The sequence below is a fragment of the Trachemys scripta genome, chromosome 8 (assembly GCF_013100865.1).
Source record: "Trachemys scripta elegans isolate TJP31775 chromosome 8, CAS_Tse_1.0, whole genome shotgun sequence".
Lineage (NCBI taxonomy): Eukaryota > Metazoa > Chordata > Testudines > Emydidae > Trachemys > Trachemys scripta.
In genome coordinates, this window is record NC_048305.1 from 4,707,141 (window position 1) to 4,733,535 (window position 26,395).

At 45.1% G+C, this 26,395-nt stretch overlaps 1 protein-coding gene across 5 annotated transcripts in view; it reads right to left on the reverse strand.

Annotated features, from left to right (window-relative positions):
• Window positions 1-18,101: 18,101 nt before the first annotated feature.
• GRIA1 (glutamate ionotropic receptor AMPA type subunit 1) overlaps window positions 18,102-26,395 on the reverse strand; it is a 165,872-nt gene continuing 157,578 nt past the window's right edge. For 2 of the 5 annotated variants that reach the window (XM_034778625.1, XM_034778624.1), the window contains exons 15-16: window positions 22,384-22,518; window positions 18,102-20,671 (exon numbers count right to left, since the gene is read on the reverse strand). In XM_034778625.1, coding sequence (XP_034634516.1) covers window positions 20,483-20,671; window positions 22,384-22,518 — 324 coding nt within the window. In that variant the 3' untranslated portion in view covers window positions 18,102-20,482. Of the gene's footprint in view, window positions 22,519-26,395 lie in introns of all 5 variants that reach the window. The other 3 variants (XM_034778629.1, XM_034778628.1, XM_034778626.1) reach the window with 2 other exon arrangements.

Sequence of the window (26,395 nt, forward strand, 5' to 3'; positions counted from 1 at the left end):
AGACTAACAGACGGATGCATCCGAAGAAGTGGGTATTCACCCACGAAAGCTCATGCTCCTATACGTCTGTTAGTCTATAAGGTGCTACAGTTACAACAGGGTAACTCCAGACACTGTTAAAGCACTACGTTGTCTTGCAGTGTAGATGGGAATCTTAACCATCCCACTGAACCCTGCTAAAGCCTTGGATAGTCCATGATGCAATTTGTAAAAGGGTATAACAGCTTCACACATGGTTATGGCTCCCAGGGAAGATGTGGCATATTAATGTTAGGACTCAAGAGGCGAACCAGCTTCAAATCAGGGACAATAGTGCTCCATCCACCTGACATTCCACCACACAAGGGTTAACAAATGCTTCCCTTTGAGCGCTCAATAAAAGCTATCCTAATAGTTTAGCTGTTCTCCTTTGAAAAGAACAATTAACAGCACCATAGGTTGCCCTTTCATCTCGCTGTATGGATTACCACACTAAAGGGAATTGGGTATGAGGATAGAAAGGTCCTGACATTTCAGTCTTGAAGGAGCTGCTTTGTGAGTAAGTCTTTGATTTGTTGTTGTTGATATTTTATTTTTAGGTCTCTCTCTCTCTCACACACACACACACTTTTAAATATCAATGGCTGTCCATTTTGGAAGATCTATATTTTCTGTTAAGTGTCTTAAGAAATGTCAGGGTTTTTTTTACGTGTGTCTCATAATATATCTATATCTTTATTCCCCAAACAAAAATACTTTGTTAGCTTAGAGCTAAGGTTGCTCAAGCATAAATCTGACCACCACAATCATGAAAATTCAAGGAAGTTGAAATTAAACAGGACATTTTTTTCCCAAAACGTCACCACTATTTTTTCCTTATTTTTCATCAAAAATTAGACATTGAATATTGAAAAATTTCAACAAGCAGGTAGGAAAAATCCTTATGAAATTGTAAACAAGCAGGTAGGAAAAATCCTTATGTTTGTGTGTGGAAATTAGAAATTTTAATGAACTATTTTGTCAAAAAAAAAAAAATTGAAATCTAGAAAATGTCAACCCACTTTACTAGTTAAACCAATGTTCACCCTCACCCACCCACCCCCACATACCCACCCACCAACAAACCTCCTACGCCTTATCCCCTGAATATGAAAAATATTCACAGACTCCCTAGCAACACAGGTAAGCTCACAATTATAACACCCGTAGTCACCCACAATGCATACATCCAATTCCTTGTATCCACACTGAACCACAAAAATCTCAGGCAGAACAGGGGAGGCAGGCAGGATGGATACAGCATCAGTAATTCATGATGAATTCGAACAGATCCATCCACTTCTGGCAGAAGTAAATCTTGTCATGATGAATTAGAAGGAATAACTTTCCTTCCCTTTAATTCTTTGCATTTTCGATTGGGCTCAGGAGTATATTTCCAAACTGGAGGATTTGTAAACACAGGCTACATCTACAGTGCAATGTGAGTCCAGGGTTTGAACACATGCTCAGGCCTAATCCCCTTTCCTTCTACACACAAATCATGCTAACCCAGACCCAGGTGGAGGGTCTGATCCTGAATCAAGCCGGGACCAGGGTTCAAAACCTGTTGCTTTGCAGTGTAGATGCAGCCCCACTAGACTCGTACTCTGGGAGTCCGCCAAAAGTATCCCACAATCCCTTGGGCCAACTTCCTTTGTCTTCTGGACAGTCAAGTTTGGTGGACAGTCATGTTTTTCCACACTGTGCTACAAAGGACTAGAGCAGCCACCTTTTGGGAGTATGCTAGGAAGTCTGGGATATGGGTGGTTGGATTTGGGCCTGCATAAAGCAGTGTAGACACTGGAGCCCTACATTCCTAACCTGGGGTTACAAATGAGTGTAGATACTCATGCCCTACATTAACACACCTAGTGTCTGCTAACTCAAGTTCGGCTAACCCTGGGCTTACATCGCAGTGTAGACACACCCACAGAAATGTTGGTCTGGAAGGATCTCGAAAGGCCATTGAGTCCAGCCCCCGGTGCTGAAGCAGGACCAAGTAAAACTAGACCATCCCAGACAGATGTTTCATGGGAATGCCATGGCTGCCTTTGGCAGACTATTCCAGAATTTAACTACCCCTATAATTAGAAAGATTTCCTAATATCTAACCTAAATCTTCCTTGCTGCAGATTAAGCCCATTGCTTCTTGTCCTACCTTCACCGGACACGTAGCACAGTCGATCCCCATCCTCTTTAGAGCAGCCGTTAATATATTTGAAAACTATCATCAGGTCCCATCTCAGTCTTCTTTTTCTCAAGGCTAAACATGCCCATTTTTTTTTAAACCTTTCCTCATAGGTCAGGGTTTCTAAACCTTTTATCAGTTTTGTGCCTCTTCTCTGGACTCTCTTCAATTTATCCACATCTTTCCCAAAATACGGCCCCCAGAACTGGGCACAGTCCTCCAGCTGAGGCCTCCCCAGTGCTGGGTAGAGTGAGACAATTCTCTCCTCTCGAAACACCCCGAAATACACTCTTTTGAAAAGTTACTAGGTGTTTTATCCAACAAGCGTTATTGAAAATTCAGTGGTCTGCTAAACAGCAATGATGGTCAATTTGGAGGCGACAGCCAATAACTGAAATGTGCATCAGAAGGAGGTTCGCCCTGCTCAGTGAAGCCTGAACTATAGAGTCACTCTGAAAGTCTCCATGCTACCGTTTTCCAGTTGCACCACCCCAAGCCTCAGTAAGAAGAGACAATATGGATGCATTACAAACTCACAGTAATAATACTTCGCACTTACGCAGGGCTCAGAGGGTTGGATTGTGCCTTTTAGAACAGCCCAGAGCAAGGAATGGTGGGTAAGCTGCACCCCTCCAGGAAGCCCTGAGCCTACAGGACTCCTTTTGAATTGGACACAATCCCTCCCCTGCTTCCTCCTTGCTCTGGGGGAGTTAGTCATTTGTTGCTGGCCTTTACCGGCTGCAAATTATGTCACCCCCCGCCCCATCCTAGCCCCTACCCTCCTGTGCCAGCTCAACTTGGCTCCAGGCATGTAGGTAAAAGCAGAGCTACTCACCCATTGAATCCCTCCATGGAATAGGTCGGGGAGGAGGAGAGAACCCCCCACTAGCATGAGGAGCTGAGCCAGCCTTCAGGGCAATGTGCATTAATATTCTCCTGCAGGAATAGACTGGCAAGGCGGCATTGTGACTCAGGGGCATATCTGTGAGTCACAGCGCCTCCTGGGGCTACTCCAGGGACAGAGCAGCGAATGCACTACCACCCGCTTGCTCCGGGTTCTGCCTCAAGTTGCCAGGTAGCTTTTACTATGCAACCTCCTCCCGTGTCACTCCTTGGGAACAGGCTCGATTCTATTACAGGCCGCGCTGGAACACGGCGATGCCACCTGCAATTGCTGACCGTGGCGGCGCGAGGCTTAGGGCAGGGCAGACCCAGGTCTTCCCGCGGTGGCTCTGTTTCTTTGGAAGGAAACAAGAAAAAAATCTCAACTCCGGTAATTTGTGCCGTGAGAGTTCTTAGCAGCGTGTCACAGAATCAACAGACGACAGAAGGGGAAAATAACCTCCAGCCGTGGTTCAGTTCCTCTGGATTGCTATGGATCACTTCCTAGTGACACTCGTATGCGAGGCACATTTTCTTAACAAATAAGAATCTAATGGATTAGGACCCATCTAATTATGCATTCTGCATTAAGCTGATGCGCCCACTGTCTGCTGCTGCTGCTGGCATAATTAAACTTAATATACTTTTAATGATGTCTTCTTAACTCATGCATTCATATATGATTAGAATCAAATGCGGACAAGCTGTCACCGGTCCGGGAGAGGATCTTTTTGCAGGTCCTGATGGGACTCATGTTGAAATATTAATAATGCAGATTTCAAGGTTAACAACATTGGTTTTGAAGTGGGGAATGCTTGTCATGCCAGCTGAGCTAATCCGAGACAACAAACCGGCAAGCCGTTCAAGTCCCGCCTCTCTCGGTCCTGGCACCGGGAGAATGGGAGTCGTACTTTGTTAGCAAGATAGTGTTTGTAAAACCTCCTCTTTTCCAAGCTGAAAAGTCCTAGCCTCTTTAATCTCTCCTCATATGGGACCCGTTCCAAACCCCTAATCATTTTAGTTGCCCTTTTCTGAACCTTGTCTAGTGCCAATATATCTTTTTTTAGATGAGGAGACCACATCTGTACGCAGTTTTCGAGATGAGGGCGTACCATCGATTTATATAAGGGCAATAATATATTCTCAGTCTTATTCTCTATCCCCTTTTTAATGATCCCTAACATCCTGTTTGCTTTTTTGCCCGCCTCTGCACACTGCGCGCACATCTTCAGAGAACTATCCACGATGACTCCAAGATCTTTTTCCTGACTTGTTGTAGCTAAATTAGCCCCCATCATATTGTATGTGTAGTTGGGGTTATTTTTTCCAATGTGCATTACTTTACATTTATCCACATTAAATTTCATTTACCATTTTGTTGCCCAATCACTTAGTTTTATGAGATCTTTTTGAAGTTCTTCACAGTCTGCTTTGGTCTTAACTATCTTGAGCAGTTTAGTATCATCTGCAAACTTTGCCACCTCACTGTTTACCCCTTTCTCCCGATCATTTATAAATAAGTTGAATAGGATTGGTCCGAGGACTGACCCTTGGGGAACACCACTAGTTATCCCTCTCCATTCTGAGAATTTACCATTAATTCCTACCCTTTATTCCCGGTCTTTTAACCAGTTCTCAATCCATGAAAGGACCTTCCCTTTTATCCCATGACAACTTAATTTACATAAGAGCCTTTGGTGAGGGACCTTGTCAAAGGCTTTCTGGAAATCTAAGTACACTATGTCCACTGGATCCCCCTTGTCCACATGTTTGTTGACCCCTTCAAAGAACTCTAATAGTTTAGTAAGACACGATTTCCCTTTACAGAAACCATGTTGACTATTGCTCAACAGTTTGTTTTTCTATGTGTCTGACAATTTTATTCTTAACTATTGTTTCGACTAATTTGCCTGGTACCGACGTTAGATTTACTGGTCTGTAATTGCCGGGATCACCTCTAGAGCCCTTTTTAAATATTGGCGTTACATTAGCTAACTTCCAGTCACTGGGTACAGAAGCCGATTTAAAGGACAGGTTACAAACCTTAGTTAATAGTTCCGCAACTTCACATTTGAGTTCTTTCAGAACTCTTGGGTGAATGCCATCTGGTCCCGGTGACTTGTTAATGTTAAGTTTATCAATTAATTCCAAAACCTCCTCTAGTGACACTTCAATCTGTGACAGTTCCTCAGATTTTTCACCTACAAAACCTGGTTCAGGTTTGGGAATCTCCCTAACATCCTCAGCCATGAAGACTGAAGCAAAGAATCCATTTAGTTTCTCCGCAATGACTTTATTGTCTTTAAGCGCTCCTTTTGTATCTCGATCATCAAGGGGCCCCACTGGTTGTTTAGCAGGCTTCCTGCTTCTGATATACTTAAAAAACATTTTGTTATTACCTTTGGAGTTTTTGGCTAGCTGTTCTTCAAACTCCTCTTTGGCTTTTCTTATTACATTCTTGCACTTAATTTGGCAGCGTTTATGCTCCTTTCTATTTGCCTCACTAGGATTTGACTTCCACTTTTGAAAGGAAGTCTTTTTATCTCTCACTGCTTTTTTTACATGGTTGTTAAGCCACAGTGGCTCTTTTTTAGTTCTTTTACTGTGTTTCTTAATTTGGGGTATACATTGAAGTTGGGCCTCTGTTATGGTGTCTTTAAAAAGTGCCCATGCAGCTTGCAGGGATTTCACTTTAGTCACTGTACCTTTTAACTTCTGTTTAACTAACCCCCTCATTTTTGCATAGTTCCCCCTTTTGACATTAAACGCCACAGTGTTGGGCTGTTGAGATGTTCTTCCCACCACAAGGATGTTGAATGCTATTGTATTGTGGTCACTATTTCCAAGCGGTCCTGTTATAGTTACCTCTTGGACCAGCTCCTGCACTCCACTCAGGACTAAATCTAGAGTTGCCTCTCCCCTTGTGGGTTCCCGTACCAGCTGCTCCATGAAGCAGTCATTTAAAGTATCGAGAAATTTTATCTCTGCATTTCGTCCTGAAGTGAAATGTTCCCAGTCAATATGGGGATAATTGAAATCCTCCACTATTATTGGGTTCTTAATTTTGATAGCCTCTCTAATTTCCCTTAGCATTTCATCATCACTATCACTGTCCTGGTCAGGTGGTCTATAATAGATCCCTAACGTTATATTCTTATTAGAGCATGAAATTTCTATCCATAGAGATTCTATGGAACATGTGGATTCACTTAAGATTTTTACTTCATTTGATTGTATATTTTCTTTCACATATAATGCCACTCCCCTCCCTGCACAACCTGTTCTGTCCTTCCGATATATTTTGTACCCTGGAATGATTGTGTCCCATTGATTGCTCTCGGTCCACCAGGTTTCTGTGATGCCTATTATATCAATATCCTCCTGTATCACGAGGCACTCTAGTTCACCCATCTCATTATTTAGACTTCTAGCATTTGTGTACAAGCACTTTAAAAACTTGTCACTGTTTATTTGTCTGCCCTTTTCTGATGTGTCAGATTCTTTTTTATGTGAATGTTTCTCATCTGATCTGGCCCTTATATTATCCTCCTCCATCCTCTGCTCCTGACTATAACCTGGAGATTCTCTATCATTAGACTCTCCCCTAAGAGAAGTCTCTGTCCGAGCCACATGCTCCTCTGTAGCAGTCGGCTTTCCCCCATCTCCTAGTTTCAAAACTGCTCTACAACCTTTTTAATGTTTAGTGCCAGCAGTCTGGTTCCACTTTGGTTTAGGTGGAGCCCATCTCTCCTGTATAGGCTCCCCCCATCCCAAAAGTTTCCCCAGTTCCTAATGAATGTAAACCCCTCCTCTCTACACCATCGTCTCATCCACGCATTGAGACTCTGAAGCTCTGCCTGCCTACCTGGCCCTGCGCGTGGAACTGGGAGCATTTCTGAGAATGCCACCATAGAGGTCCTGGATTTCAGTCTCTTCCCTAGCAGCCTAAATTTGGCCTCCAGGACATCTCTCCTACCCTTCCCTATGTCATTGGTACCTACATGTACCACGACCACCGGCTCCTCCCCAGCACTACACATAAGTCTGTCTAGATGCCTCGAGAGATCCGTAACCTTCGCACCAGGCAGGCAAGTCACCATGCGGTTCTTCCGGTCATCACAAACCCAGCTATCTACGTTTCTAATGATCGAATCTCCCATTACTAACACCTGCCTTTTCCTAGCAACTGGAGTTCCCTCCCCGGAGAGGCAACCTCAGTGCGAGAGGTAGCCCCAGCACCGTCTGGAAGGAGGGCCCCAATATGGGAAGGTTTCCCTCTGCTCCCGTTGACTGCTCTGCTTCCCTGGGCCTTTCATCCTCCTCAACAGCGCAGGGGCTGTCTGACCAGAGGTGGGACAATTCTACAGTGTCCCGGAAAGCCTCATCAACATACCTCTCTGCTTCCTTAGCGCCTCCAGTTCTGCCATCCTGGCCTCCGAAGTCTGTACGTGGGCTCTGAGGGTCAGGAGCTCCTTGCACCGAATACACACATACGCCACCCGCCCACGGGGCAGGTAATCATACATGCTGCACTAAGTGCAATAAACTGGATAGCCTCCACTCTGCAGCTGGGCTTCTGCCTGCATTGTCTCCTAGTTAATGGAAGGGTTGTTTAAGCAAAAGGTTTTGAATGTAGTTTGGTTTATAGGTTTTAAGGGGAATAAAGGGACCCCCGCTCCCTTCCCGCTCCCCTTCCAAACTCCCTTGCAAAACTCCCTGTTAGCAGCCTCTGTTCGCAAAAGCCGAACTCCTTAAATCAATGGGAGTTAGGCTCCTAAATACCTTTATGAATCTGGGGCTTCACCTCTGCGTTTCCCCTCCCACCCTTTGTCTGCTTAGATTATAAACTCTTTGGGGCGGGGACCATCTTTTCTTACGTCTCTCTGCAGCCCCTAGCACAGCTGGGCCTTCTAGGTGTTACTGGGATATCGGTGACAATGATGAAACAAATGCACTCCCAGCGATTTTGCCTGATTAAACACCAGACTTAAAATAACCCTGAAGTTGCTTATCACATTTCAGCATCTTGCAGGAAAGGGCTCAACATTCGACTCCCGAGGGGTCTGTGCGGGAAGCAGCAGGTATTTCTTTAGCTATTGCAGCGGTTACAGAGCGCTGCAGTTCCATCTTGGGTTGTGCATGGTAAGTAATTACAGAGGTGCAAGGAGACACGTATTTGTATGGAGCCGAATTCTTCTGTCCATTGCCCAGCAGCAGAGCTGGCTTTTGGCTTGCCAAGATCAAGTTGTGAAATCATCTCCAATCCTTCTGACAGGAAAGAATTGATTTATTACGCTGCAATACATCCTGCGTACAACACCGTGTACCTTTCATCTAAAAAGCCAGGCCGTATAGAACACGACATGCTATTAATTCTGATGCCAGCCAGAACGGAGAAGGAATTACTGCCAGGGGGATCCAGAGAGCATGTTAAACCATCCCAGCAGAGTAATGAACATACATTGTGGCTGTTACATTATACTGTATTGATCCCCAGGAATGAAAAAGGACCCTGACAGCCATCAAAGGCTCCTGTTCATAACGCCGTGTGTGTGCGCGCGTGTGCTGTATATAATTAACTCATGTAGGAAGCTGTGCAAACATTCCCTAATTAATCCTCCCAAAGCTCTGACAGGGAGGATTAACCCCATTTTACAGCTGAAAAACGGACCCAGAATGACAAATTCGCCTCTCATTCCCAGCTGTGCAATGCCAGGAGAGTGGAGGTTACCACGTGCACTTCCCCAGGACTACCAAGAGCCCAGCTCTGGGTGCTAACTGCTAGGCAACAATGCCTCTTCTGTATAAACCTGCCCTTGAAAATAATTCCCCCTTCCCAAAGAGCAGCATGGGCTTAAGTGGTTTGGAAGCTTGGGATCAGTGCACTCAGCACGTCGCAGGGTTGAGTCCTAGCAGATCACCTCAACACTCTAATCCAAACCTCACCCTCTGGAGCAGGGCTGGATGGGCCACCACCAATGCCCCGCCATACCGTGCTGAAGGAGAGGTAACGGGTGTGAGGCGCTCCCATCTCCCCGGAGGCTGAGCACGTACACTGTCTCTGTAGCATCGTGCAGTTCCCCCATGTGCTAGGCGTCACCACGCCTCTCCCGGGACACACTGGCTGGTGCAGCAGGGAAAGTAACTGGCGAGGGATAGATTATTTCTGCCACCTGGCGCGAGAGGGAACCAGTGACCTTACTGTGATTCTCAGAGTCTCTCACAACTATGCCCTGCCCCTTACTCAGGGCTTGTGGCAAAGCCACAACCCAGCTTTCCATAAGGAGCACATTTGTGGGCTCCTACACAACAGCCGCTCTTGTATTATTATTTTTTCTTGTTTTCTTTCTTTCCACGTCCAGCCCCGAAGCAGCTTCTCGAGGCTCCGCAAACCAGCCCTTGTGTCACTTGCCAAGTAAAATCATTTCTGCCCTACTCATTTCAATGGGTTATTTAGCTCTCCAGGTTTTTAACTCGGGTCTTACATGGTTTTTGCATCAAGGGGAATAGCAACATTGCCTGTATTTTAAACCTAATCAGTAAATCCAGGAGCTCTGTTTGGGTGTTTTACAGCCTGATGCGGCTGGGACGCCCAGACGCCAGTAGTAACTCTGGCTTTGGTTCCCTCTTTCCACATTACTACTAACTAACCATTTCTTTCTACAAGACATGCTCAACCAGAAATGAGGGGATTGATGCAGGAATTACTGGAAAAATTCTCTGGCCTGGGTTATGCAGCAGGTCAGCCTAGATGATCGTAAGGGACTTAAAATCTCTGACTGTATAACAAATGATCTGGCCTGAGCCGCTCACATGTAGAAGACAGACACCTGCCCATGTGTAGAGCAGTGTGTGTTTGTACAGCACCAAGCACAATGATGCTGGGCCATGTCTGGGGTTCTTAAGTGCTACAGTAACACATATAATAATAATATGGTAGGATCTGTTTTTATGTAATATCCTAGTACTGATCCTCTGATGTGGCTGCATGGAATAAGCCAGATTAGTGCAGACCTTTTTGTACTCACAAATAGACACACAGTATGCAACATGAGAACATAGGAACGGCCATACTGGGTCAGACCAATAGTCCATCTAGCCCAGTATCCTGTGTTCCGACAGTGGCCAATGCCAAGTGCTTCAGAGGGAATGAACAGAACTGGTAATCATCAAGTGATCCAGCTTCCATCGCCCACTCCTAGCTTCTGGCAAACAGAGGCTAGGGACACTTCAGAGCATGGTTTTGCATCTCTGCCCATCCAAACTAATAGCCATTCATGGACTTGTCCTTCATGAATTTATCTAGTTCTTTTTTTAACCTGGTTATAGTCTTGGTCTTCACAACATCCTCTGGCAAAAAGTTCCACAGGTTGACTGTGTGTTGTGTGAAGAAATACTTCCTTTTGTTTGTTTTAAACCTGCTGCCTATTAATTTCATTTGGTGACCCCTAGTTCTTGTGTTATGAGGAGTAAATAACACTTCCTTATTTACTTTCTCCACACCAGTCATGATTTTATAGACTTCTATCATATCCCCCCTTCGTGGTCTCTTTTCCCAGTCTGATTAATTTCTCCTCATTTTTGTTGCCCTTTTCTGTACCTTTCCCACTTCCAATATATCTTTTTCTGAGATGAGGCGACCAGATCTGCACACAGTGTTCAAGATGTGGGCGTACTGTGGATTTATACAGTGGCATTATGATATTTTCTGTCTCATTATCTATCCCTTTCCTAATGATGCCCAACATTCTGTTAGCTTTTTTGACTGCCGCTGCACATTGAGTAGATGTTGTCAGAGAACTATCCACAATGAGTCCAAGATCTCTTTCTTGAGTGGTAAAAGCTAATTTAGACCCCATTATTTTATATTTATATTATATACCTTATATTTGAAATTTGAGTGAGAAAATTTTGTGTCCTTTTCCATTTATCTTCTCACCTGACAAAGACTGGTCTTGTTTGCAGTGCTGTTGTAGCCATGTTATGCCCAGGATATGAAAGAGACAAGGTGGATGAGGTAATGTCTTTTACTGGACTGACTTCTGTTGGCAGAGAGGACAAGCTTTTGAGTTACAAGGAGCTCTTCCCCAGGTTTGGAGAAGGTAAAACTTGGATTTTATCTGGGGTGACCAGATGCGAAGTGGAAAATATCGGGACTGCCGCAGGGGGGGCACCTTTTTAATTGTTACACTCACCCGTTCGGGTCTTCGGCGGCAATTTGGCAGATGGTCCTTCAGTCGCTGACGGTCTTTGGTGGCATTTCGGCTGCGGGTAATAAACCTTGCCGCCAAAGACCGTCAGCGACTGAAGGATCTGCTGCCAAATTGCCGCCGAAGACCTGGACGGGTGAGTGTAAAAAAAACCCCCAAAATGCCCGAAACAAAATATCGGGGCAAAAGGCGTCCCAACCGTACTTCAGTCAGGACGCGGGACAAACTCCTCAAAATTGGGACAGTTCCGATTTTATCGGGACGTCTGCTCACCCTAATTTTATCCCTTGGACAGAAGCACTGCTCTCATGGAAAAACCCTATGGCTCTTTATAGGGAAGGAAAGTATAGGGACCTATGGAAATTGAATAATGTTCTATAGAAATAACCCTAAACCCCACAGAATGTAATAGAGAATGAGAACCTTTCTACAGGATGTTTAACCCAATTGGCAGATTCCGATCCCTGCTCTAGAATTCTGTCAGTTTCTAGGACAGCTTAAAGATTCTGTAGAAAGACCATCCCTTTCTCCATCTCCCTTTGTGGTGACTCTGACCATGGCTGAGAACTTGCAGTGCAGCATGGTGTGAGATGTCACTATGAAGAAATGCTCCCAATATTTCTTCTCCAGGGCTGGGTGGTGGGTTGGTGGGTTCCTGGCCTAACCTTTCACCACTAGAGAGTTGTTCCCATCTGTACTTAGATGCCAAGTGAAGGTGACTTTATTTGTTGCTCTAAATCGATTTCCTAATGGAAGTTTACTTGCAGTACAAAGCCACTAGCGTCTGCTCAGGAGAAGCCCAGGACCGGAATAGCAAGGGGTGCTGCTGGGGAGAGCTGCATCGGGAGTATTGCACTGCGCTTGGCTTCCCTATTCCTGATTCTAGAGAGTTAATAAGAGCTAAATTCATTCACAGACTTACACTCATCCCATAAACACAAACCATCATAAATGAAGACTTGGAAGAGAACACAAGTCCGGCTCAGTGTCTTCAGTGAGATAGTAAAGCTGGGAGGGATTTCATCTTCATAATAAAATGGATCAACATGACTGATTGTTTCCATGGAGCTGAACAGTTTGTCTGGCGCTCTCTAGTGGCTCCTGATACTGGGTTTACATATGGATCCTGCCACTGCAGGCCCTGCTCTGCTGAGGGCTGTAGTAGCAGAGTGATATCACCCTGTTTCCTTTGCATGTGGCTAATTACACTGGTACCAGAGATGCAGACACGCTGGCACGTCACTCAGCAGCAGGCTGCCGGCAAACACAAACAGGGCGGGCGGCTGAAGCAATGACAAATTGATTCATGCCTGTGAATAACGAGGATGCACCAGGGGAGTTTGTGTTCAGGGAGGTCAAGAGCTACAAGAATCAGCAGAGATGACTTTTAAATGTACACAGGGTCGATCTGGTGCTTGCGGCCAAGCACATGGCAGGCAGGGACTGTGCCAGACTTGCCCACACGGCCCCACCGCTGCACCGCACGGACCCACAGCAAAACCCCGGCTATTCTAAGCCTGGAGCCACATCACTTGCAATCCTAACACACACATCCATGGTTTAGTAGAGTGTGTAATACAGACAGAATGTGACCTCACCCCGGATTTGCAGTGGAACCCAAATCCAACTAGGATGCTTGCCTGGTTTCATGTTTTGGTGCAAAGCTATGTACAGAATATGTCCATCGACAGCTTCACTCTGGTTCCTAACACCTGGGCCAGGTTTTAAGTGAACCTATGTCTACACTTGGAGCGAAGGGTATGATTCCCAGCTTGCGTAGACGTGCTCGTGCCAGCCGTCACTGAGTTAGCAAACTAAAAATTGTAGCAGAGTGGCAGTAGTTCCCACTGGCTGGTTTCCACTGAGTTTTGCTTGGAGATTTTGGGTTAGTTTGAGCCCCGCTTTGGAAGCAAAACTCGGGGGAAAGCAATTGCAAACCCTGATAGATCAAAAGGGGTGAAAATAACCCCACGAACCTCAGTGATGAAGCGAAACTGCCACGTTTTGCTCTAGCATGAACCTGCTGGGTCACATGGCATCCTCTTATCCTAGGGTGACCAGACAGCAAGTGTGGAAAATTGGGACAGGTTGTGGGGGTAATAGGAGCCTATATAAGAAAAAGACCCCAAAATTGGGACTGTCCCTATAAAATCGGGACTTCTGGTCACCCTATCTGATCCCTAGAACTGACATAAACCCTCTGACCCCACCTGACCCTGAGATCAGAAAGACGGGACATTATCATAAGTGGCTCATCTAAATGGGCCCGATTGGTAGCTGTGGGGCAGAGTGGAAGTGGGAAGATGATCAGAATATGGGCAGGACCAGTGCGTCTTCTAGATATCTGCCCACTTTCTGGCCTGGGCCAACCGGTTGTTAGGACCCTGACACTTTGCTGCTCTACAGCTCCCCCTCCCCCCACTGCATGGACATTTTATCACCGAGGAGAGAAAATGCTGGGCCATTATTTATTTGGCAGGGTGAGAAGCCGGGACCATTCTGCTCTGGGGATCCGCCCCCCTTCAGAAAATTCACAGCTCAGTAAAATGACTGTCCCTTCATCTCAGCTATCAGCTGAGGGCTTCCTTGTTCCAGATGGAGGGTCCATGCTAGGGGAGCTGGTCCTGGACTCAAAGCAGCAGCTGGAGGACTTCAGGGGAGGCTCTGCCCTTCAGTGAACGGCCCAGCAGAGGACGAGGCACGCTTTCGTGTGCGCTTAACGAATGAGCAGATGCCCAGCTGAGGAGGATTGCAACGGCTTGCTAGAAATACCATCGCAGTGCAAAGTATCAACGCCCAAAGACTGCCCTTGCGTCAGGCAGAGGGGTCCCTCCTCAATCAGCCAGCAGCTAAACCTTTTCACTTAGGCGAGGCTTGCATAATTCCTGCTCCGCAATTTTGCCCTCGTGTGGCTGCCATCGTACTGCTTAGCGTATCACACCTTTAAAAAGCTTTTGGCAGATCTGCGCAGCTCTCGGGAGAGGTGCTAAATAAGCACCGTTAACCAGGCTGTGGAACTGGGAAGCTGAGGCAGAGGGACTGGCTCAATGCAGAGTTGCACCGGTTTAATGTGTGATTTTAAACCAATTAAAACTGGGACCAATTTCAAACCAATTTAAACGGCGTGAACACTTTCATTTTGGTTTAAACCAGGCTTATTGCAATTTAGCTCAAATTGATTAGGAACAGGTTTAAACTAAGCTGAAATAAGTCACTCAAGCTAAAAAAATTGTCCACACAGGCAGAGGGTTACACTGGTTTAACTAAACCAGTGCAGATTTGTGGCTACAAAGACCAGAGAGGGTAAGGGCTTGTTTACAGGGGAAAGTTATACTGGTAAATCATACCAGCAGAGTTAAACCGATATAGTTATACCAGCATAGAACCCTGTGTGGGAATGCTGATTCCAGTATTATTTTTTATTCTCATTTCAGTTTAGCTTAAACCCCTTCCAAAGTGACACAAGTTAAACCAGATAAAGGCACTCAGGTTCTGGAATGAGTGTGTCTACATGGGGAGTGATATCAGTATAACTATGGCAGTTTGAATCACAGCTTAGCTTATACCGGTATAACTATTCCAGATAGAGAAGCCCTAAGTGACTTGCTTAAGGCCAGTTTTAGAGCCAGGACTGGAACAAAGGGAGTCTTGACCGCCAGGCCTGCACTCAGATCACTAGGTCAGATTGCTGTTCTGGGAAAGCTCCACCAGTTATGCCTCTTTTCCCATTAGCGCAGTAATGTGGGGACAGTTTGCAAGAAACCAAAAGGGCTTCAGAGAAAGACCTTCCCTAAACTGAGAATTCCCTGGCACTCTAATCTGAAAAGAAACCATCTACAGTGATTTTTAGCCACTGTTATTTTCTGTTGTGCCGGTATAACACTGATGGTGAGAGGGTCCATTAGACATTCCAATATATGGGGAAAATTCTTGTCTAGCAAGAGGTGTAAGATATGATTTGCTGCACATTCCTGGTGGGTTCAGAATGGGGCCAATCTCTGTCTGTTTTGTGATTCCGAAGAGCCATGCTCCAAAAAGCTAAGCTTCCACGTGAAACAACGAATTGCATTTCTAGCCCTTCCGAATGGCAGCAAAATAACTGACTGTAGACTGATGCAGTGGTGTCTTCCTGAGTCTGCAGAGAGCCTCAAACAGTAGCTCTAGGAGAGCTGTGAACTGACCCATACACCTTAGTGAGACTCTGAAACCTAACAAGGACAATTTAAATGTTAATGTCTTACACTGTTTCAGTGCTTACTATGGTAGCGGAAACATATAGTGCATGTGTTTATTCTACAACCTCAAACTGCCTGCCACCCCTCCCAGGTGTCCCTTGTCCAGCTGCCAAGACATCCAGCTTATTCTACCTAGTCACTTCTATAGGGTAGGTGGGCCTTTTCCAGATGAGGATCTGTGGCATATTGAAAATTCAGAGGCACAGTAAAATAAATGGAATTTAATATCAAAATAAGTCACACGAATTACTGCAACTGAGTGTATTATTCATTTCTATATTTAATTTAGTATAAGCCTTCAGTTTAGAATTCCCCCAAAAGCTGCCGCTGAATTTTCAGAGACCAGGGGTTCTTGTGGCAGAATTCAGTTCCACTTGCTGACAAGACACAGGTCCTTGGTTATAGAACCAGAGAAACGATGGGCTGGAAGGGACCTCGAGAAATCATTAAGTCCAGCCCCTTATGCCTAGGCAGGACCACCCCTAGACCTAGATCCCTAAACCTAGACCATCCCCGACAAGTGTTTGTCCAACCCTGTTCTTAAAAACCTCCAATGATGGAGATTCCACAACCTCCCTTGGAAGTCTATTCCAGAGCTTAACTCCCCTTAGAGTTAAAAAGTATTTCCTAATATCTAACCTAAATCTCCCAAGTTGCAGATTAAGCCCATTACTTCTTGTCCTGCCTTCATTGGGCATGGAAAACAATTGATCCCCATCTTTCTAACAGTCCTTAACATATTTGGAGACTTTTATCAGGGTCCTCCTCGGTCTTCTTTTCTCAAGACTAAACGGTCTCAGTTTTTTTAACCTTTCCTCATTGGTCAAGTTTTCTAAACATTCTTTTTTTTTTTTTTTAATCATTTGTGTTGCTCTCCTCTGGATTCTCTCCAATTTGTCCACATCTTTTCTGATCACTATTGGCAGATACTTTTGCAGGGACATGGGCTTATTCTTCTTCCATATCTTGCCCATCTCTAATTGCTGTACTGTGAGCCAAAACAGATTCCCTTTCGTTGTGCGGGAACACTGGCACAGCCACAGTAGATCAGACCCGAGATCCAGCTAACCCAGTATTTTGTCTCCAAGAATGGCTGGAGGAAGATGCTTCAGCGGCAGAGGCAAGGAAAGTGTACAGGAGGCAGTTATGAAATAACCTGCCCACAGGAAAAGTCTCTTCCTAGATCCTATCAGTTAGTGGTCATCTGATACACTGAAGTATGAGGGTTTATATGCCCTTTCAAACGGTGGTTGTCATCCCCACACCACTTTCAAGCCTCACTAGTGTAACTGTAGCTGATCTCATTATCTGTGTAAATGTCTGAGCAGTTTGAATCCTGCTACCTTTTCACCTCAACAATCTCTTGTGACAAGGAGTTCCACAGGCTAACTGCGTGAAAAAGAATGAGACATCTCTAATAAAAGGCAAGATTGGGGAGGGTTTTTGGACCAGTGCTGGTTCTGATTTGACTTGGAGCTCATCGATTGCAAAAACAAACTAAAATCCTCCTATTCCGTTCCCACCCGCCCAAAAACTCCAAACAAACAAGGAAGCCCTCAACATCCTCCACCCCCCTCATCCACCACAAATGATTTTTCTGCCTTCACCGATTGGGATAAATATTTGATAGATTCCCAATTTGAACCTGAAGCAGTTTATTTGGCCGCTGTTCACAAGTCAGGCACAAAAAATCAAGGAAATCTAGTTTGATTCAGGTTGGGTAAGATTGCCTCTGGGGTAACATCATTTTCATATCACACATCCAGCACTGGCACAAAACAGTATGGACAGCTAGGAAAAATGGACTGTGGAATCTCAGTACTTAAATTCCAGGTGATATTTTTCATTTCTTATGTAAATAAAATTAAAAGCACCATTTGCAAAAGAGAACACAAAACGAAAAATGTTTCTGTGTTTGATCAAGCAAAATCCCTTTGCAGTTCTATCAAGAAAGAGAGTTAAAACAAAGAGAGCTGTTAAATAAAAGATTCAGGTACCAAAGAGCAAAATTTAATGAAAGCCGAAACTGTTAAATATGGATTCCTGTTGAGAAAAAATGTCAATGTCTTTAAGAGTTTTCCCATTATTCTATTTTTAAGAAAAGTGTAGTAAAAATACATATTACAAGTTAACATTTTTTCCCACGCTTTTGTCTCATTCCTTTTTTCACCCCTCCATTGATCAAAAGCATTCTAAGATTGAGTCTCCTGACTTATTTTCACAGGCATTCAGTCCTATCACAGAAAGTTTGTTCCTACAGGGCCATCTAACTGGCTGTTTCAATTGTTGGACAGAGCTTCTTTGATTCCCTACCACAAAGGCAGCGGGCTCTTTGAAGGTTGATGGGGCTTATTTCCAATTCCACAGAAAAGGGAATCTCTGCAACCTGCTCTCAGTGCAATTTCAGGTGGCGAAATAACTGGGTTATGAAAGGTCTTGGGACAAGAAAAGAATCAGGCACAGACTTTCCCAGAAGAGCTCTGGGACAGAAGCAGGAAAGCATCCTCGATGCCTGCTCCACTCCTGCACGTATACAGAACTGAAGTTAAAAAAAAAAAAAAAAAAAAAGAGGTGGATAAAATAATAATAATAAGCGCAGAGATGGTGCCCTTGAAGAGTTATTCTGAGTGGCTGATGAAAGTGCTTGTCTGGATGAAAGATGGAGACTACAAGGGTTTCCATTGGCAGGGAGAGAACACGCAAGGGCACAAGACATGCTGTGCCCTAGTTAGGATCCTTGAGTTTTTGACTTGCCAGTCTCGCGAGGGTGACCCTAGGAGGAGCAGAGTCAGAGACAATAGATGGGTAGCAAACAGCTAAATGGTAAAGAACAGTTCAGAGCAGGTCAGTCGTTAAAGGTTGCTGACATACAGCACCGCACCATGAATCATGCGCTCAAGAGAACTGGTTTGCAGCCAGCCGTGCTTATGAAGAACCACGCGGGGAAATAGTCACCACAGACCTGCTCAAGTTATTTGCCTGTCACTTTCTCATCAAACTCTCTTTCCTTCACCTGTCCTCCCCACGCCCCCAGTTTCTCCACTTGCCACGTTGCAGTCTCTGTTACTTTACACATAAAAGCAGCCCATGTGCCTCTGGTGGCAGCCCCTTGTCACTGTGCAGGGTTTGCGCTGGCTTTTGGAAGAAGCTTCAACCTCTTAAAAAGTCTGAAGTGACTGTTCAGACACAAGTGGTGGAAGTGTGGGGAGAAGAATGGGGGAGGAAGGGTCACTGTTTGACAGATCTTTTATCGCTCTAGAGGGTCCCCTTTAAATGATTTACTTTTGGGTAGGCCCTCCCAGTCCCCAAATGAAAAGCATTCTACTGTCCATGCTGGCAGATTCACAAAATGAAAATTTTGTAGCAAAAAGAAAAAGAAAAAGATACACTGGGGCAACATTGCCAGAATCAGGGCCCCCTGCTGCATGGCTTGCACTGTGGATTTTGCCATTTCATTTCCAGTAGTAGCAATGCTGGGTTTTGGATCATAGACAGACTTTTCTGTACCAAGCAGGGGAACCAGCTGGCCATTTGTGAGTTCCATTTGCTTGCTGAGGATGAATGGGCCAGAATCCACTGCCGTTGGCTTTGCCACCAATGGGACTGGACAAGTGCTGATTTCTGAAGCTGAATTCAATTGGGCCCAACTTTGAGGAAGTATCACAGAAGCTTGTGAAGCTCTGAGGGATGTCCTCCCCATTTGTTGGATTACGTGAGATCTCGGTTCTTCTCAGGAGGCTGGCTTGGCCAGTTCACCATGGAATGTCCCCTTTCATTCATAACTGGCTATAAGGGAGTTTCACAGCCAAAAAGCAGGAATGTCCAGAATGTAGCTCCACCATTTCTAGCTCCATTTTACTTGTTAGCAGGCCATCTGGTTGCTTTGTAGATGGTTTACTCTAGGCTCAGGGTGGCTCTGCCATCAAAGAGAGCATATACAGAAGCAAAGCAATGAAGAAATGGGTGACAATTGCCCATAACCCCAGATAAGTTAGGTAGGGGGGGTTGGACGGATGTTATATTTGCTTTATCTCTTCCATATGCAGCAGTCTGCCATGATCTTAGTCCACTGCTGACTTGTCCACTCTAGCCTGCCACATGTGGGGGTTTCCCCCCTGCAGGGTCTGGTATGGATTCATACCCCAAGTTCAGAGCAGCTTTCCCTTGAACCACCATTAATCGTCTCTGGAATAGTTTTGACATTGGCCTTGGGTTATGTTGGCTCTTTCACCTCCAGTTACAACTTTCAGCCATTGTCTCCATCCAGCCACTCCCTACCCCCGTCTCTGCCAAAGTTGATTTCTGTTGCTGTTTCAGTCATTTTCTTGTCTCTAAAGTCCTTTTTCTTAAAGGGAGAATGGAGAGATCCCAGCACAGTACTTTCAGTCTTGTTACAACGCCGCCGCCCCCACAGTGCTGAATCGTGATGAATCACAGGGTTCTATGCTGACACGCCCAGTGAGTTAGGTTTGCCTTTTAATTTATTTTCCTTTCATTGTTAGTAGTTCAGACATTATGGTTTGCATCCCACACTAAACCTGATTAAAGGGTTGAGTGGGGAAGGGGGAGAGATGATGTCACCCTGACACCATGGGAATTGGTAAGAAAAAATATATATATTGCACACACAAAGACTTATTAACAACCAAGTTAAAACAAAATGGCACAGTCTTCCTCAGTGCTCCAGTGGTTCTGCATTCCAGGATGGTCCAGAAACCTGCTGAATCTCGTTACCCGTCTCCTTATCGCAGCACGGACTGCTATTGTTCTCCTGCCTGTGGATCTATCAGAAAACAACAAAGAAAATAGATTTGATTTCCTCAGGAAGATCCATCAAATTGTCCCTTTTGTCATCATTGTTTTTCTTGCATTTGTTCAGTTTGGTTTTGGCACTGGAGGGGTGGGGCAGGCGAGACCCGGCTCTCACCCAGGCGATGCATCGTGGCCGATTATAATCCCGTAGCTCCCAGGGACATCCCAGTGCTGTGACTCATGCACGGAATCGCCTGCATGGATTTGGGGAAATCATGGCTGACCACCCGTCCATTTTCTCCGCTGCCTCCCGCTGTAGCTGGCCTGGGAAGGGTTGCTGTCCTTATGGCTTCGTTGATTGATTGCTGTGGGATCAAACAAAAACCCTTTTTAGGAGGGACGGGGGGGTCTCCCCCTGTCCTTAGCAATGTCTGGAAAGTTACAATATGAAATACTCTTGCTTCCTTTGTCTTTATCTTTCCTTCATTCCCTAACTCTTGCTTTTCTGCAGTTCTGTATTGCATCTATTTTAACTGCTTACACCTCTTCTAGGTTCCAAGTTAAACGGCTCCGGAACACCTTGAGATACAGGGCACACATGTCATGTGCAGAAAGTACTCCACCTATAGACAGGGTAAGTTATTGACCATTTAAATACATGCTGATCTCTAAGGCCCTGATCTTGCAAACACTTGGAATGAGTAAAGTTAAGCATATGCCTAAGGCATTGTCTACACTGGCAAAATGAGATGTGCTAGGAAACCTAATTTTCCCAGTCTAGACAAAGTCTAAGGTTGTCAACACTTGGAGATTTACTGAAATAGCTATTCTGGAACAGTTATTTTGGAATAAGATTTGGTATTCAATTCAACCATATTAGTGGCATATAAAACACAACTCCTATGCTTCCTTTACCTTTCCCCAACTCTCATTGGTTCGGGCTTATTTTAAATCTCAGAGGGGAAAGAGGTATTACATATATTCGGCTGATTAAATGTGTAATCATTGGTGAAACATTACCAATGTTGAAATAGAAACATGTAAACTGAAGAAATGATCATGTATTATTTTTCAAATCCGGGTAAATTTTAGTGCTCATAGAAGTAAGACTCTCATAGGACCAGTCAGATGTATCCTAAATGCCATAGTGTCACCTTCTGACTGGCTTCCATGCTCACCAGAGTGGTCAAGGTGGAGGATACAGGGGACAGATTGTTTTCGGATGGCACAATTAATGCCAAACTTTTACCCGTAAATGGTAATCCGCCCCAATTCCCTTGCTTCTCATTGAATCAAGATGAATTCATTCCACAGGCACTCTCTGGTTGTTAAACCGGCATACCCAGAAGTCTCTAGTGTAATCCTATCTGCCATGGCACTCTGAAAGGATAACAGTACCATGTGGGGGAAAGGGCTAGTTTATTAAAAACGATGTCCCTAAGCCTCCAAATGTGCACATGCCCTTTGGAAGACTTGGTTGCATATCACAGTACATTTTCTGCCAAAATGGTGTTCACGGAGTTAATGGTACTCTGTTTTACCTGAGATTGTTGGATCTAGGAATTGGTCCAGCAATAAGATACAGCAAATGATCTAAGCAGCAACCATTATTGCTTAAATATAAATAGCATTAGCACAGTAATACTTAATGGAATTACAGGACCTGATTCACTACTGAATTACTCCATTTGTTTGTTTTGCATGGATTGACACCAGTGTGAACCTGAAGTAAATGCAATCGTGCATTAGCCCAACAGACTGCAGCCTTGAAGAGCTAGTCTTTGTTTCCTTGAAGCTTGACTGTAAGGAATTGTGATACATTCCTATGGTCATTCATGCTAGGGTTTTGCTTTGTATTGGAGATCTGCATTTGCACTACACAACGGTGTAGATCTGATCTGACTCTCAAAGAACTCATGTATTCGTATTAGTTAGCTCCCGCCATTCATTCTCATTCTTTCCTTTCTAAACACATCAACTAGCGTATTCACATCATCATCCCTATAACATGGGTTTCCACCCCGGGTCTGTGCTGCATCCGGCTTAGGAGCCTGGGTGGTGTCAGAGAGATGTAAAAGGCCTGGGAATGTGTTGCCACCTTCATCCGCTTTGTTTCACTTCTGGACTTGTAACAAAACTCGATTAAGGCAACCAGCATGGCTAGTCCGAGCCCTCCGATCAGGATATAGAAAACCCCGGCCACGTTGCTGAGACTCAGAGCGCTTGTCTTGTCCTAGAAAAGAAAGGAAAAGGGGACGGGACATATGGGAGGGGGAACAGCCAAATGAATATGGGATTGCTTTGTAAGAGGCACAGTACAATACAGTAACACTGGCATGTCATCATCTCCCTCTTTAAACACAGGCATGACATTTCTAAGAGCATATTCAATTTCTTTTCAATCTAATGTTTCTCTCACACAAACGAATAAACATTTCTCCAGCAATACAGCTCTATGCAAAGGTTTGGGTTCTGCTTTTAAATCATCAAACTTAAACACTTATTTACCCCAAATCCTTAGTTTAAATTATTGGTTAAAAGAAAAAAAAATCTGTTTGTGACATTTGCTTGTCCCCAATTTCACGCCTGAAATTACCCATTATCTTGGAAATGCTTGTTCCTTTAGTCCTAGATTGTATCCCCCGCAACTTCTGTTGCTGAGCAACACGTCAAGATGCCTTTATTTTTTTAATTATTATTATTTCTCAGTACAATATTCAGGTGACACTGGAGATGAGTAGTCCTCAGATTTGAGTTTGATTTTTATTTCTAGGGCAATTATTGCATGTGAAACTGAGATGCGTGTCTAACAACTATTTGATTCTGCATAATAGGGTTATTGATTGCAATTACTTATATCTGATACTTGTATAATGATGTGACAGACACTGTCTAATTAATCCCCATGGCAACCCTGGTTAGGAGGCAATATCATATTGCCTCATTTTACAGATGGGGAAACTGAGTCACATCGTGCTGGATTCAGCCCTGGTGTTAGCAGGTGCAACCCCACTGAAGCAAACAGAATTGACTCCACTTGCACGGGGGCTGAATTTGGGCTGCAGAGGTTTACCCAGGCCACATAACAAGTCCCTAGCATTGAAGAATTCCTGAGTCCCCATCTCATTTATCTAGATCACACTCCCTCCTTCGGTTAAAAGTTAAATAGACCTTCCTGCTAAGTGCTAATGACTGGTCTGTGATATCAACTAGACACTTGTTCGCTATTAAGGAATGCTGAGGGCGGGCCCAGTGGCATGGTATTTAGTGCTCCATTCTGCCATGTGGGAGGCCAGGGCTAGACTGATGGTGCTTGATAGGTCAGGCGTCCTGGGCTGAGTGCTGAGCCGCTAGGCAGGAAGGGAGGGCCATGTGTTGCTCAGCAGTGATCCAGCCACGTAAAGAGGAGCATTAATGAACTCTGGCACTAATTGCTGGGAGGAGCAGAGTTCTGCTCACATGTAGTCTCCATCAGCTCGGCAGTTTCATGATGCTGAACTGACGTTCTGACAAACATGGTTCCTGGGAAACAAAGGATTTGTTGCATTTCATGGACTATGCAGATTTCGGGAGGATTGGTTTTCTCGCCTTCCTTGGGCAGGTCTTACTCTCAGCAGCAGCAACCAAATCCTTGAAAGACCCCTTCAGCCGGGGGGAGGAATCTGTGGCCAGAAAGATACAAACGGGTATTTTCGGACAAGTGTTAAAATTTGGTGAGCACTAAGACGACTTCCAGGATTTAATAATTCGGTGGCCACACAGGACTTTCCAGTCATCCACTGTCTCACTCACAGGGGCTTTAGGTAGGCACCACAACCCATTTGAAGGTGAATAACTAATGGTACCTTAGAAAGTCCCCCTAATTCTTGGAACAGGTGGCGATTCTTGGGTCAAATATATTTTTAGAAGAAAACTGGCCTTTTATTTCAATATGAACATTTTCCATGAGAACTTCTGTTCCTTGTGAAATAGTCTGTTTTATTTGACAGACTCGAATAAAGAAATAAATACATTCAATTTTCAAAAAAGTGAGGAAAATTTGGTTGCTGGTTGTATTTGGCTTCAAGAAACAGTTTTTGTTTGGTTTTGTTGAAAAACTGGAAACACTTCCATGAAAAATTTCAGGAAAAATATAACTATTTTTGGTTTTGTTTTTAAGTTATTCACAGGAAATACTTACCAGGTACTACTCTGCTGGGCTGTTCAACAAACAGGATCCCTTTTTCTAATGTCCTCTTAGAGCATTATGGGGCTCCCTTTGGAACATGCACTACAGCAGTGGTTCTCAATCTTGGGCCGCTGCTTGTTCAGGGAAAGCCCCTGGCTGGACGGGCCGGTTTGTTTACCTGCTGCATCCGCAGGTGCGGCCGATCGTGGCTCCCACTGGCTGCGGTTCGCTGCTCCAGGCCAATGAGGGCTACAAGAAGCGGTGTGGGCCGAGGGACGTGCTGGAAGCCTCTTCCCGCTGCCCCCATTGGCAGGGCTGGCTCCAGGGTTTTTGCCGCCCCAAGCGGTGAAGAAGAAAAAAAAAGCCGCGATCGTGATCGGCGGCACTTCGGCGGCAGCTCCACCGTGCCGCTTTTTTCTTCAGCGGCAAGTCCTTCCCTCCGAGAGGGACCGAGGGAGCTGCCGCTGAATTGCTGCCGAAGAGCCCGACGTGCCATCCTTTCCCCTTGGCCGCCCCAAGCACCTGCTTGCTGAGCTGGTGCCTGGAGCCGGCCCTGCCCATTGTCCTGGAGCAGCGAACCATGGCCAGTGGGAGCCACGATCGGCCGGACCTGCAGACACGGCAGGTAAACAAACCGGCCCGGCCCACCTGGGGCTTTCCTTAAACAAGTGGTGGCCCAAGTTGGAGAACCACTGCACTACAGCACATACTGTGGGGCACTGATGTAACTTCCCACACCGGATTCCGTTAGCCAGAAGATGGAAGTGCTACTCTGTTAGAGTAACAGCTGCCAACTGTGGATATAATCTGTGTGGATGGAAAAGTCTTTAACTTTGATTTCTTTCCCCTCTCAATTAACCCAGGTCTCAGGAGCCTTGAAAGCAGGATCGCCACTGTGCAGTGTACTTTGTGGCCACATAGCATTGAGATCTCATCTATCCCGGGTGTTTAAGCATGAAGTCTACCTGCTCCAGAAGCTCATCACAAGGCATGTTGCTTCCATCTCTTGCATAGCCTTTGCCATGTCAGTCAGGTTATTATCTAGCCCATTCTTTCAAGTATGCTCTCTCTAACAGAAGATGATTTGCAGGTCCTCTTAGCTTTTTGGGTGTGCAACATCTCCTCCTCTTCCCGGAATCTCTGTCTCTGCAGCTGCCACATCTGCAGGAATCATTCGGTGGTCTATCTTTATATGTTTTCTCCCAATCTTGACTGTTTTGTTGCAGGACATTTTTTCTGAAGATTACTTGGAATCAAATTTAAGAGCCACTTGAAGTCTTCAAGGCGGTTTTAGCAGATATTTGGCAAGGCAGACCAGCAGCTACCAAGAAACAGGGTTAGGCCTGTCATGTAACATACCTCTCCAAAGGCATACTCTAAAGGGGTTTCACCTGCCAGACAGAGGGACTGAGAAGACCCAAGTGGGTTCCTCCACTTTTTGCTCTCCTTGTCATTCTGGGCTGCCATGTCTTGCCACAGTATCCTCCCATAACCTTTCCATCTTAGTTGTCGTATTCACCTGGGAGGAGTCTTTCTACTGGCTTTAATGGGAGTGGGTTCCGGCAGAAAGGTAATCAGGCTCCTATTTACAGATTTCTCTGACTCATGCTAGCTATGAATCTTTGGGTTTGGTTTAATCTTTTGGTCTGGTCTAGTTCTGATGGCATTATACTGCCAGGCTCCAAGCTGGGCAGCCAAAGATGGCAGACCCACCACAGCCACTTTGCTGTTCAAATCTCTCACAGTGTAAAAAGCAACAGAGGGTCCTGTGGCACCTTTAAGACTAACAGAAGTGTTGGAGCATAAGCTTTCGTGGGTGAATGCCCACTTCATCAGACTTGCGTCTGTGAAGTGGGCATTCACCCACGAAAGCTTATGCTCCAACACTTCTGTTAGTCTTAAAGGTGCCACAGGACCCTCTGTTGCTTTTTACAGATTCAGA